Source organism: Chiloscyllium punctatum, chromosome 1 (assembly GCF_047496795.1).
Source record: "Chiloscyllium punctatum isolate Juve2018m chromosome 1, sChiPun1.3, whole genome shotgun sequence".
Classification (NCBI taxonomy): Eukaryota; Metazoa; Chordata; class Chondrichthyes; order Orectolobiformes; family Hemiscylliidae; genus Chiloscyllium; species Chiloscyllium punctatum.
The window spans coordinates 36,250,365-36,265,733 of NC_092739.1; the positions used below are offsets into that span (position 1 = coordinate 36,250,365).

General features: G+C 38.5%; 1 protein-coding gene across 2 annotated transcripts in view; it reads right to left on the reverse strand.

Moving 5' to 3' along the window:
- cnot6l (CCR4-NOT transcription complex, subunit 6-like) overlaps positions 1-15,369 on the reverse strand; it is an 89,201-nt gene that overhangs the window by 29,338 nt on the left and 44,494 nt on the right. For both annotated transcript variants that reach the window (XM_072591619.1, XM_072591697.1), the window contains exons 4-7: positions 13,725-13,810; positions 12,881-12,970; positions 11,518-11,586; positions 3,143-3,300 (exon numbers count right to left, since the gene is read on the reverse strand). In XM_072591619.1, coding sequence (XP_072447720.1) covers positions 3,143-3,300; positions 11,518-11,586; positions 12,881-12,970; positions 13,725-13,810 — 403 coding nt within the window. The remainder of the gene's footprint in view (positions 1-3,142; positions 3,301-11,517; positions 11,587-12,880; positions 12,971-13,724; positions 13,811-15,369) is intronic.

A 15,369-nucleotide genomic window follows, 5' to 3' on the forward strand; every position in this document is an offset into this window, starting at 1 on the left:
TCCCTTTTTCTTAACCAAGCCCTCAATTTCTTTAGTCATCCAGCATTCCCTAATCCTACCAGCCTTCCCTTTCACCCTGACAGGAATATACTTTCTCTGGATTATTATCAGCTCATTTCTGAAGACTTCCCATTTTCCAGCCTTCCCTTAACCTGCAAACATCTGCCTCCAATCAACTTTCAAAAGTTCTTGCCTAGTACCGTCAAAATTGGCCTTTCTCCAATTTAGAACTTCAACTTTTAGATCTGGTCTATCCTTTTCCATCACGATTTTAAAATGAATAGAATTTATAAAAGAGTTTATTATGATTTTGTGGGGCTTTTGTTCTTTATGACATTTATTTGTCAAAGGCAAGCATGCAGTCTGTCTTTTTAAAAACAGCATTTTTACTATGTCCTTACACCTTCATTTCTGCTCCTCTAAATTTGCACTGGTTTATATGTGCTTACTTCATTCTTCCTACTGAAATCAATTATTCTGCATTAACTTGTATTTCCTTGAGCCAGTTTAATTTTACTGGTTGATATTCTCCTGAATATTTTTTTTCCTTTACCATTTCTAAGGCTTCAAATTTTCATGCTTTCTACTAACCTTGAAATTATGCCCTGCACAGAAGCTCAAGCCATGAATAAATAAAAAAAAAAGTAATTCAAACATCGACATTATTATACATTTATCTCTAATCTGTCTTTTACCACTACGACCTTATGCTTCTTAGTTTTTATTCAATCAGTACACCCACTGCCCCTTTGTCCACATATGGTTAAGAATTTGTCAACAAGTCCAAACAGTGCTTTATAAAACACCTTTTTAAAGCCTAGATAGAAATCATTGCCAATACCCTCAGCCTACTCTAATACTTCAAAGAACTATTGTTACTTATAAATTTGTTTCCAACAAAGCATTGCTGGATTTTTTGTTTACATATTTCTCCAAAACCAAACCAATTTTCATCCAGATTGTCTCATCACCTACACTAGATTAACTGATCTGCAGTTATCAGGCTTAACTATATACTGTACTCATTTTTCCAACCCAGTGTCAACATTTGCAATTCTCAATTTTCTGGCACCACTACTGTATCCAAGAAGGATTGGCAAGTTGCATCATGAGCCTTCATGGCTTCATTCTTAATTCCTTCAGCAATCTAGGATGTATCCAATTGGCATGGATTAAATTTTGCCGTTTTACACACGAACAATATTTTAAAGACCACTTCAATGCTTTTATCATATTCAATATTTCTACTGCCTCCTCCTTTCACTGAGTAAGTCCTTTATTTAGTGATGACAGGTGGAAAATACTCAATTAGCAAACCACATCAGTGCTGGCTGATTCCACAAGATCTAATGCCTGAAAATCTGTCTCACCCATTGTTTGATTAACCTTTTACTGTATACAGATTTATTCTTGTAGAAATATTTGACTTGTTATTCCAATGCTTTGAAATACTTTGGAGAGATTAAAAAAAAAGTTATCTTTCTCTCCCTGGATGCACATATGCTGTAAAAAGGAAGATTGGTGAGTAGACATATAGAAGTGGACACAATGTACCCTACATATCTGACTTAACTTGCAGCGGGGTACACAAGTACTGTACTTGAACACTGTTGCCCTAGTTTGATGCCCATGAAACACTGGAGTGGGAGTAGTAATACTCCTCAGGCATATATAGAGGGGGCATGGAGATAAAAGGATGATCACATGCCTGAATAAGTTTTTGAACTCATAACAGAAGTTTCCAGTTTGCTCTTGAACACTTCTCACTGCATTGCACTGAGCACATGTTTTATAATGAGTTTTATTTTCTATGCAAAATCTTAATACTGCATGAAAGATCAACAGTAAGTCAAAAAATCTAGGTGTCATACAATTTGCCTTTGCAGAATCATCACATCTTCGCAATTACAGAACTAGCTAATGGAGCAGCCCAGCAAAGCTCGAGTTTTAAGAAATGAAAATGTGAAATTGCTCCAAATGCTTTACAGGAGGCTTCCAAATTTGTTGAGTTGTAGAAATAGAGCCAGAAAGATTCAATTATGTGGCATTTTCGAAATTCATGAAACATTCAAAGTCTGTGAGAAGATTTGTAGCTCGGGTGCTCATTGTTGTGGTTCTGTTCGCTGAGCTGGGAATTTGTGTTGCAGACGTTTCATCCCCTGTCTAGGTGACATCCTCAGTGCTTGGGAGTCTCCTGTGAAGCGCTTCTGTGATCTTTCCTCCGGCATTTGTAGTGGTTTGAATCTGCCACTCTCAGACAACAACACACCAGAATGAAGGACCTGATACCCAGCATGAGCAAAACCAATGTAGTGTACAAAATCCCATGCAAGGACTGCACAAAACACTACATAGGACAAACAGGAAGACAGCTAACGATCCACAGTCATGAACACCAACTAGCCACGAAACGACACAAACAGCTATCCTTAGTAGCCACACACACAGATGACAAGCCACATGAATTCGGCTGGGACAACACTACCATTATAGGGCAAGCCAAACAGAGAACAGCCAGGGAATTCCTAGAGGCATGGCACTCATCCACAGATTCAAAATCAATAAGCACATCAACCTGGACCCAATATACCGGCCACTGCAACGGACAGCTGGAACTGACAACTGGAAGCGGCAGGTACAAATCACTACAAATACCAGAGGAAAGATCACAGAAGCGCTTCACAGGAGGCTCCCAAGCACTGAGGATGTCACCTAGACAGGGGACGAAACGTCTGCAACACAAATTCCCAGCTCGGCAAACAGAACCACAACATTAATGAAAAACATAAAAAGTTCACTATCCATCTTGTGATTCTCAAGAAATGAACGAGTCTTTAAACACTTAAACTTTAAACACATTTTTCTTTTCTTGACTTCCTCCTCCCCATCTACATCTTCAGTGGATGAAGTGAGAAAATGTACACAAACACCCATTCAACAAATTTTATTCTTCCCAATGGCAGAATCTTACAAGATACAAATATTGCATCATGAGACTAATGAAATCACTTTACATTTAGACCTCCTATTTAGGATTCCAAATCTAAGTATTAGTTGCCTACCTCATTAACAGCATGAATAAACACGGTCAACTGACTTTGCACATGATACAGCATGCTTTCTATTACGTATTTTGTCTTACCTGAAGACTAAGAATGTCTGCATCACAGTTTACAATTTCTTCCATTATTCCCTTTTTCCTGTACTCCCAGTTCAAAGCCCAGGAAGGGCAGTAGCCATAGAGCTGCCTTGTGGCGTACTTGTCACACAGAACATTATAACACATGATAGTGAACAAAGCTGTAAAGAAAATCCATAAATATTGAAAAAGGTGTAAATTATCAGCATTTGCGAATACTAGGAGTTCTTTGATCAACATTCAATTATATCTACACACAATAAATCAAACATTTTACTAATAAAGAGCAGATGCAAACAGGAAAACGTATGTGGACATCATAAATGCCAATCTGCATGATTCAAAAGGTATATCATGAATACCATTTGTGAAACTTTAAAAAACCATACCCACAATTTGGTATGTTAATTGGAATGTGGGTGTCTCTTCAATGTAACTTAGAAGAAGCTGCAAACAGCTTGAGCTTTTATTAAAAGGCAAGTTTTCTTAAATTTTGGTAACTCCACTTCTCAGTACTGCACAGCATCAAAAGTATTTCCAGGTTCGACACAATTCCAGGAGTATGCTTGATTTATAATTCCAGGATAAGAAGCAATGATTGGACACTTCCATTTCTCATACCACCAATCTTTAACAGGAACATACTTTTACTTGGTATTTATAAATTAGCATGATCAACACTTTCTGAAATAAGTGAGCAACTTTGATAATCCAGAAAATGTTAAGGAGTACAGCTCCACAGATATCACAAGCATCATGATATCTTGGTCAGCTGCCCAGTTAGAGGGCTGAAGCTATTTGTGCTCATCTCTGTCTCCTGCTTTTGTAATTGTTCCTCACTGGAAATGTGCATTCGCTTTCATCTCTAAAGTTAAATCAAAAGTACAGATCCTCAACTGCTACATAAGAGAATCTAACCGAAGACTAGGATTTCACATTTTGTATCGGGTTACATTAATGCTAATTCAGTAGGTGCCTTTTTTAGCTAATCCATTAGGGGGAGCCAATTACTAATAGTCTTGCACTCGAGATGGATTCACTTTTTCCACTGCCAGTTTACAAAGAGATCTGACACCTGTTGTCTCGAGTCAAAGCTTTCATTCCACAAACCCAAACTGGATTTAAACTCAGGCTGCAAAGTGGCAAATAAACTAATCCATGACACCAATCAATCATTCATCAGTAGATTAAGTTTCACTGATTGTAAAAGATTGTAATTATACAGCACTTATCAAAGCATTTGCAGCAAATGAAAATACAAGGTAGAAGTGTAGTAACTGCTCTAACGTAGGAAACATGGGAGCTAATTTGTAAGCAACTCTTATTTCAGTTATGTGGAAAGAGATAAACATTGACCAGGATACCAGTAATAACTGCACTGCTGTTCAAAAGTAGTCCCATGGAAGCAGGCAAATGGGGCCTCCATTTAACGGCTCATCTGAAATACAGCACTCCTGACAATGCAGCATCCTCAGCACCATGCAAGAGGGCTACCATTAAGTTTTGTACCAGGACCTTAAGTCAAACCTGAATCCCAAATCTTATGGCTCTAGAGCGAGTGCCACTACAAAACCTCCATTGACATTTGATTGGTTAGCTGTAAAGCAGACCCAGGTTTGAGGTCAACTTTCAGAGTAACTGGGAGACTATCAACATTCTCCAATTTATAGAGAAAATTCAGAATCTGTACATGTCTAAAATGCAGAAATCATGGAAATACTGCCTGGGTTGCAGTGCCCATCCACATCCAGCGTGTCTTGCCACACAGACATGTCAAAAGCATACTAACCACATCAGAAAACAATAGGATTGGGAATCACTGGTGTAACAAATTTAAAATTGTAAGATGTCTTAATTAGGGCTAATTAACACCTTTGAAGTTTCAAATTTTGAAAAAAAAGTCTTATTCTTCCAGAAAAAAACCTATTTGTCTTCCTCTTAATTTATTCTGCTCCCTTTTCTTTGTTATGCTACGAAAACATTGAATCGGGAGTCTAGAACGAACATTCAATTCAAACTGCTCAGTTCAATGTGGTTGCCGTGCTCATTGGAAGCAGCATTTTGGAAAATTTTCGTTTTTTGAAGTTGCGACATGTAGGTTTTTTTGGGGGGGGAATAAAGAGAGAGAAAATAGAGGAATTAAAGTCTCTAAATATTGCAAATATGGCAGCCTCGCTGCCGGGAAGGTGGACTCTCAATGGCCCAGCATATACCTCCAGCCTCAAGGCGATTCCTCGAAATGCATTGTCTAAGCAGTTCAAGACTGTAATGTTTGAACTTTCAGCTTTAATTTCTTTAAATTTTTGACTTAAAACTAAGCAGGTCTGCAATGTCTAACTTTTAAAAAAAACTTGGCGTGTTTTATGCTATGATTAATGTGAAGCTTAAATTTTTAAACTTTGGTCGTTCTTTCTACCTTGATACCAAAATTAGGCACCTAAGAGGAGATCTTTCATGATGACATGATACTCTTTTCACTTTCCTCCTGTACTTTTTACTGGAGTACGTGACCAAAAAACCAAATTAAAAAATAAAATCAAAAGTTGCTACTCAAGTCTGCAAAATGCAATGAAAAGCAAGCAGCATCCTTTTCTGCTTATCACAAATGACACAAGTAAAACTGCTGCACTGCCTCCCTTCACATCTTTATTAATCTGGGAGATGAGAAGAAAAACCTGTTTTGCAGCCACGGCAAACATTGCTATTTCATTAACCACTCGAAGTGATATTAGAAGAAATTATTACAATGCCGCAATTTGAAACTTCGCTGCAGCGAAGCATGCGCTCTTTGCTTTGCATTCTTAACAGTGGAGCAGGAGGTTGGTTAGTTCACTTGGCTGGACAGCTGGTTTGCGATGCAGTGTAACACCAAAAGCATGGGTTCAATTCTGATGTCATCACAAAAGGCTCTCCTTTGCAGTCTCTCTCTTCACCTGCTGTATTTGTGATGACCCTCCAGTAAAGTTACCACCAATTGTCTCTCTTTAATGACAGCAGTGTTATGGTCTGCTGCACGATATTAACTTTACCTTTAAATGGAACAATTTAGCCCAAATACCCAGTTAATGGGTATCCCATTCGTAAAATTACATTTTGAGTGGATGGTCATGAGTCTGTGTTCTAATGCCATGCACCAGAAATACTGTCTGATTTTAGCCCTGCCTCAGTTCATATTTTGCGAAAAGCCACATTTTTCCTTTGTTAGTGCTAGACAGGACCATTCCAACACACTCCCTAGTAATCGCTCTCAATTTTCCCCTCAAACTGGAGGTCATCCAAACCTTTGCTGCTGTGGTCCTATTTCACAACAAGACTCGCTCACATACTGTTCACCAATCATCCTCGTGCTCACTAAAATACAGTAGCTCCTGGTCAAACAATAACTTCCCAAAACAAAAAAAAATTGAAAACAATGAGAATTTTCAAGACATTTCCCATATGGGCAGCACGGTAGCACAGTGGTTAGCACTGCTGTCTCACAGCGCCAGAGACGCGGGTTCAATTCCCGACTCAGTGCAGAGTTTGCACATTCTCCCCGTGACTGCGTGCGTTTCCTCCGGTTTCATCCCACAATCCAAAAGTGTGCAGGTTAGGTGGATGGGCTACGCTAAATTGCCTGTAGTGTTAGGTGAAGGGGTGAATGTCGGGGAATGGGTCTGGGTGGGTTGTGCTTCGGTGGGTCGGTGTGGACTTGTTGGGCCGAAGGGCCTGTTTCCACACAAAGTAATCTAATCACTGGTCTCTTGGAGTTACACAACACCCAACGTCTCCACACTCATCAAATTTTAGCCTCAAGGATCCCCAACTTTAATTACTCCACTGGTGACATGTTTTACTCTGTCTAGCTCCACATACCATATTTCTAGGTCTACGAGGTACTGCATGAAACCTACCTGCTCAACCAAGCTTTTGATCATGTGACCAAATTTCATATTTATGATATCCGTTATAATTCTCATGTTATTAGCACAAATTTATTCAGTAGTTGAAAAAAAAATCGAACAATTAAGATTAGAGTTCCAACAAAGCAGTGAAAATATATGGAATGAAACTGACTTTTCATTTATAATATTTAGGATTTTTTTTCAGCAAGTTCAGACTATGTAAAATTTACCAATAGAATGCTTAAAGCTGATAAGTCTCAATTGAGTCTAAAAGGGAATGGATATAATTTCTTCCTTTCCAAACATATAAAAAAGGTTTGAGACTAGAGCAGGAAACTGTATATGTATGTACAATGAGTGGAATGGCCTCCAAATGAAAATACTTAACAGTAAAGTAGCAATCCTAAAGTTATGTATGGAGTTCAACACAATAAAGACAACTATCAATTTATTCAACAAGGTGGCAACCCATCCCTGCCAATTACAGGCAGAAATCTATTAGGTGCTACAAACTATCATCAATGGTCAGATAAAGAGAAATCACTTAAGTCTGGCGAAAACATTTATCATCATGTGAATTTTGATTCAAAGATATTTAGTCATGCAGACTTTTGAATAGAAGTATTACAACTTTTATTTGACATTTCAACTAAATTTCAAATGAGTACGCACACCTGGGCAGAAACTGTTAGGTGTTTCCAGGAATCTACATGTTCTTGATTTTATGTTTACAGGTTTGTACAAGTTATTTTGCAACAAATTACTTTTCTATTTTTAAAAAAAGAGGACAGACTAGAAAATTCATGACAGTAGAAGTAATTGAACATCTGTTAATTAGAAATTATACCTATTTGGACTAATTAAAAACCTCTGTCCAATAGCAAAACAGACAATATAGACCCAAAGCACAACATTTTCATGGGATCAAAATTCACCAGCCACAATATCCATAATAAAAATTATACACTTCACAATGCCAAACAGTTTTACTTACAGCCCATGTGAGTCAATATATTTCACATGTTGCTGGCTAGTCAACTGATGAAATTATATTAATAAAATGAAAGCCAGCATGAATTTATTAAAAGCAATAAGACCAACTTGACTGAGTACTTTCATGTAACAGAAAGGACTGGGATGGGGGGGAAAGGGAGGGAGGGGAAAGGGAGGGAGGGGCGGCAACATGGTTGATGCCTGCAAAAAGTTGCAAAAAGACTTTTGTTAAAGTGGCACATAGATTGCTTGACAAAGAGTCAGTGACCGAGAGGAGATTACACCGTCTGTGTAAAAGAAAGAGGAGTAGCGACAAGATGTTTCTCAGTCTAGAGGGTGGCATGCAGTAGTGTCTCGAGGTCAGGTTTAACCTTGGCTTTGTTTTCCAAAGTGCAGCAACCAACAAGGTAGCGAGAAAACTACAGGCACTTTGCCCCATGACTTTATGAAAAAGACAAAAAAAAGCGACAGCGTTGAATACATTTAAAAACTTGTTGAACGTGTTGCAAACAAGGTGGATAAATAGCAGATATTCAATGGAATAGTTATACTCCCAAAAGGATCTGATGAAGTACCATATAATTTAACAGCTGGCGAGTTTAGGGTAATAGATTACCATAGAGACAAGACTGGCTTACAGAAAAAGTGTGAAAGTGCCAGTGTTGGACTGGGTGGACAAAGTCAGATGTCATATGGACACCAGGTGAAGTCAGATGAAGGAACAGCATTCTGAAAGCTTGTGATTTCACATAAACCTGTTGGACTATAACCTGGGTTTTGTGTGACTTCTGATTTTAGTGGAGAGGATGCCAAGCATTGGGTTAAGCCAGGCATCTTCAAGTTAACAAAGATCAGAATGGAGGTATCAGATACTTACTATCTAAATTAAATGAGTCAGACAAAACAGACCAAGAGGAATTATCCACGCTTGCTAACAACTTAAAGCTAGGTGGGAAAGCAAGCTACTAGAACATTAAAAGTTTGCAAAGAAATAAAGAGAAATTAAGTGAGTGGGCAATAAAAGGTGACAGATGAAACATTAATGAGGAGATGATATGACATGACACACGCATGGATTGCAAGAACAGAAAAGAATTTCGGTTTTCAAAAAAACATGACAAAACCTGTAAGTGTTGATGTTTCAAGGACCCTGGTGAACGTTATATGGAACATAAAGCTATCACGCTATGAGAAAACAAAATCACAGGTTAGCCATCACTACAAAAGAATTGGAACGGAGGAATAAACATCTTCTGTTATAATCATAGAGTTTTGGTGAGACCACAATTGGGATATTGTGTGCAACTGTGGTCTTCATATTTGGGCAAAAACACAGAGGAACCTCGATTTTCCAAATATCAATTATCCAAATTTCGGATTATCCGAAGGAGATCTCAAGATCCCGATAGAAACATTACGTCAAAGACAACCCCGATTGCATCTTTTGTTCACAGGTACACAGTGATTAAAAACAAATTTGGCGCACTGAAACGCTGCCGAGAACAGTCCTGTTGGTGTCCACTCTGGCTGCCCGGGGGAGGAGAGCCAGCAGGCAGGGGTGGAGAGTGGTGCGGGGTTGGACTGTGTTGGGGGCAGGGGCAGACGGGGTTGTTCACACACCATGTGCTACTGCCTAGGGTCCTGAACGGGGAGCCAACTTCACAGAAAACTGAGCCCAAGAGGAAAATCAAATAACCAAATAATCACTTATCCAAATGAAACGGTACCCATCCATCTCGTTCAGGTAAGAGAGGTTCTTCTGTATACAGTATTGGCATTGGGAGTTGCAGAGCAAACATTCACTGGACTGTTTGCTGGGCCATTGGGACATTGTGCCATGAAGGAATAGGTAAACTGGGACTACATTCTCTGGAGTTGAGAACAAAAAAAAAAACACAACAAAACTGCTTCCACTGAATCATAGAAACTTCTGACCGGGCTTTACAGAATAGATACCTAGTGGTTGTTTCTTCTGGCTGATACAAACTCAAACACGGGCACAGCGTCTCAAGATAAAGGGACCAAATTATTTAACAAATTAAAATAAAGAACTGCAGATGCTGGAAATAAAAACAAACGAAGAAGCTGCTGGAGAAAAATTAGCAGATCTGTCAGCATCACTGCTAACACACTCCACGGAGGCTGCCAAACGTGCTGAGACTTTTTCCAGCAATTTCTGTTGTTGTTACCAATCATTTCGGACTGAAAAAAGGAGGAATTTCTTCAGAGTTGTGATTTTTCCAGATTATCTACATCAGCAAGTTGTGGATTCTCAAACCATTAAAATGCATTTCAAATGGAGATAGACAGATTTTTGGTATCTCAGCTAACGAAGGGACATGGGGAAAAAAGGGAGGACAAGCAGAGCTGAAGCTGGTCTTCTGCCATTGCACTGAATGGCTGAACAGGCTCAGTGGGCTATATGGTCTACTCATGTTTCTACTGTAATTCTTAGATTCGTATGCTGAAATATGACAAACGAAACTCAAAGCATTCATGTGTAAATGGATTCAATTCAGATGAAGAATGAGCTAACAAACTTACAAGTGGGTAAATGCATACAAATCTTGAAAGGCAGCAGTTCAATTCTTAGAAGGTTATTAAAAGACAGAATAGGATTCTTAGCCTCATAAATAGAGTACAAAAGCAAGGAGGTTTGTTCAACATTTACAAAATATTAGTTAGGCACCAGCTGTACATTTTGTAAGGACATCAAGACCTCAGAAGATGCAAAAGCTTATTGAAATGGTCAAGACAGACTTCACTTACATGGAGATACAATAGAGAGCAAAGTATAATAATTATATTGATATCTCAAAATTAAAATCCTTACCAAAGGAACTGAACAATCATTAGACTCTTGAATATTGTTGTAGTTGGAGTGCTAAGATTTCTGAATGTGTCTCCTGGCACTGTGATCTTAAGAAAGTACACTTCAAATGAACAGAGATTGAGCCAAGCAGGAAGGGTAGTTGAGGAGCAGATCAGCTCTCGAAAAAATCTGACACAAGAAAGCTTCACAATGAGAATCAGCCCTTGTTTCAATATTATTATTAGAAGTTTTCTGGAAAAAATCCTTGAGATGTAATTCTGTATCAGTTTTTGAACTTTTTTGTATCTTTTTCTAAAATAAAAAACCAGTAAGAAGTATTTGATGACTTGGTGAGGTTGGGGTGGGGGAGCATGGACTACTTTAATACATTAACTTAAAAAGAGAGAGAATTAAGTCTGTGATAGAGTTATACAGATTTTGGCTAAAGTACAATTGCTTACATAAAAGTAAATATGATGCAATAATAAACATTTTACTTCTGTTCATTACTGACTCGCTATTCAAGATTTTAAATCAATTTGCTCATCATAAAAGGATGAAATATTTATCAAATAACTAAATTAAGCACACACAAAAACTACTTCTCATTATTTGTGCATCATGGAACCGCACGAGATTCAGAAGCAGTAGATCCACTTTAAAATATGCAACTTTGTTTCCTGACGTACCTGTTGGCAATACTTGGTCTCTTTCCTTCAAAGTGATCCATGGTCTCTGCGGAAGCTGCTCCGGATGAACTGGAGAAAAGAAAGCATAATTTTCAAAATGCAAGATTCCCATTTTACCTGCTCCCATGGCCACACGTACACACCAACTACCATTCTGAGAATAGCTAATTTGTAATTGCACAGCAGCATTTTTGAAGTAAAGCAAAATAATGCTGGACGAACTCAGCATGTCTGGCAGCGTCGCTGGAGACACAGCGAGTGCACAAGTTAAAGAAAGCACACAAGAGGAGAGTAAAAGAAAGAGCTCGTGAGGAGGATGTGCAGGAAGATGGGGAGACAGTTAATGTCTTGAGTCTAGTATGATGCTTCATAAAAAAGGGCAACACTTGACTCAAAATGTTAAAACTTTGTGCTTCTCTCCTCCCCCAAAGATGCTGGCTGCCAGACTTGCTAAATTTCTCCAGCATTGTATATACTGGTTTACATTTCTCGAGTAACCACTAAAAGCTGCGAAAGAAAATTGCTCAAATTGGTCTATTCTTCTTGCCCAAATTGCTGAGACAGATTTCAAATCCCGTAACACGATTTGTTAAATCTAAAAGTCAAACAAGTAGAAATCCATAACTTCAAAATAAATCAATAATGGTGAACAATAAATGGTGAAACATGGTCATTCTGGTGTTTTGGGGAAGAAAATTTTCTAGTCCTTGCCTGTATGTTTCCAAACCAACAGCAATACAATTGACTTGAACTCTCCTCTGAAATGGCCTCATATCTCACAGCCAACTTCAAGGACAAACATGTACTGTGAAATAAAAGCTCACTTTGCTAGCGTCACCCACTTAGAGAGTTTATTTGGGGTAAAAAAAATTACAGTTGTAGGAAAGCAGAAAATGACAGGTCGACAGTGGGAGAGAAAGACGAATGCAAGACATAATTATGTCCTGTAAGAAATACCAATAGATCAAACAACAACAAAAAAAAAGACAATACACTGGAACACAATTTTATTTTTCTGAGAGGCTGCATTTTAAGAAGTTTTTTTTGTTTTAAAAAGAAACTACATGTATTAAACATTGATTTTGAAAATCAGAGCCACATGACACCAGATGATAGCCCAACAGATTTATTTGAAATCACAAGCTTTTGGAGCACTGCCTCTTCATCATGTGAAGTGGTTTCTTCACTTAAAGGAGCAGCACTATGAAAGCTTGTGGTGATTTTAAATAAACCTGTTAGGCAATAGCCTGGTGTCATGTGCCTGACTTTGTCCGTCCACTTTCACATCATGTTTTTCGAAACAATTGGAAGTAGACATAAAAAACCTTGCTAATATAGTAAGTGGAAGGAGCTCACAAAATACCTGCTAAATTGTCAAGCATGTAGTTCAGTAGCTTTCTTGTTCCATCTGGTTCCTGATAGAGGTTCAAAATATCCTGTGACAAAGGATTGCCTGTCACCAGAACAAAACATTAGAATTGCGTATTTTCATATCTTACACAAGGTGACTCATTGCCACATAATCATAAAACAATACTAGTTTGTTGCACTGAATGATAAAATTTGACATCAGTACATTTTGACAAAATTAATTCCCCAATTTCAGCTCAGCCAATAAAGGTGAGCTGAGAAAAGGCCATGAAAGTCCCTCAAAGTACAGACCGGAATAAAATCAAACAGTAATTGATAAGTCACTTTCACAAAAATCAGTAAATTAAAAACAAGTAGTACTGACAAAAACTTGACAGAAATCTGTGATTTGCTAAAACAACTGGGCAATCAGTGTTGGAGGAGGGCCAGCAATCAAAAAGGAAGGGAACAAATATTTTTTCTTCAAAAGCAGCATTTGAAAGAGACAAAAATATACTTTGAGTGACCAAAACAAGTTAACAGGGACAAACACTGCTACTCAAGTCATTTTGTGACCTGTGCACTTTTAAAAGATATCTTTTATCAGACATTACATGGCAAACTTACACCTAACAAGGAAAATATATTCAATTACATCTGAACCCTTACTTTGAAAGCAAAAGTCTCCTCAAAAGTCACAAACATTTGGAGTGGCCAACACTTGTTACACTTAAAATTATGGTATTGGTTGTGAGGAGGGGAAAGGAATCAAGAAATCCATCACTAAACTTCCAGAAGTTGTCAGAAATGCAAGAGAGGGGTCATTAATATGCATAATAATACTAATTAGCCCTGACCTTTTAAACCCAGGGTCTGTAACTGGAACAGTCTTCCTAGTTCGTAAGGCAAAACCCGTAACAGATTGTTATTTAAAAGCAATTCCCTGCAGAAAAAGAAAAAAAAAAATTGCTTAAAACGTAGAACTTTTTTCCAGCTGTACAGATTTTTTTTAAATCTTAACATAAAAGACCTTCCTTTAACAACAAAAAGTAGAAAACAGTTCTGTTATCAGAGATATTCAACCAATATCTCTCTCCTTATGACCGCTTTAAAAGGACAAAGTTTAAGATCAGGAGATGCTCTTGCGCATGTTCACAAGTTATATCCACACTCGACTAACAATAATAATTTGGCTTTAAATACATGTTGGTTTTAGTTTTTAAAGGAGCCACCATTTTGAAATTTTTTCCAAAAAAAAATTCACTCAGGATGAGGGCATTACTGGCTAGGCTAGCATTTACTGCCCATCTCAGAGGGTAGTTAAGAGTCAACCACATTGTTGTGGGTCTGGAGTCATATGTAGGCCAGACCAGCTAAGAATGGTGGTTCCTTTCCTATAAAAAGGACATTAGTGAACTGGACACTAGTTCGCCTGACAAACAACAACAAATTCATGGTCATAATTAGATTCTCAATTCCAGGTTTTTTAAAAAAACATACCCTACCCTGGCTTCCCAGAACATCAACTGGGACTCTGGATTCATAATCCAGCAATAATACCAATCCAGCAATATTGCCTCCCTGCGACCAGTTTGTAAATGATAAATTTGACATGATCACAGAATTTGACCTTTAAATTTTACAACAGTGACAAGCTTCTCAAGACAGTCCTGTGCTGTAACCAACCCATGTATAATATATAGTTATACTAAACACCAAAAGTAATACACCCTAAACTACAAGCAGCCAGATAGGATATTCTGTAGGTCTGGAAAAGCACAGCAGGTCAGGCAGCATCCAAGGAGCAAGGGAAAAAAAAATACTCAAAAAAAAAATCAATGTTTCGGGTAAAAGCCTTTCATTCAGGCATTTGCCTGAAACATCGATATTCCTGCTCCTCAGATGCTGCCTGACCTGCTGTGCCTTTCCAGCACCATTCTAATCTTGACTCTAATCTCCAGCATCTGCAGTACCCACTTCTGCCTATTCTGTTGATCTGTCTGATCACTTGAATAACAGTGAAGATTAGATTAGATTACTTACAATGTGGAAACAGGCCCTTCGGCCCAACAAGTCCACACCGCCCCGCCGAAGCGCAACCCACCCATACCCCTACATCTACCCCTTACCTAACACTACGGGCAATTTAGCATGGCCAATCCACCTGACCTGCACATCTTTGGACTGTGGGAGGAAACTGGAGCACCCGGAGGAAACCCACGCAGACACGGGGAAAACGTCCAAACTCCACACAGTCAGTCAGTCGCCTGAGGTGGGAATTGAACCCGGGTCTCTGGCACTGAGGGGCAGCAGTGCTAACCACTGTGCCACCGTGCCGCCCACAAACACTCAGACATTAATGGGAAGAGGTTCCAAGAACATCCCTCATTCCCAACAAGCCAGAGTGCAAGAATCAAGAATAAAACAGCTATAAAGTGCCTTGAGTCAAGACAGCATTGAGAGAAATATCCTACATGATCTGAGATTCCAGCCTTGCTGGAT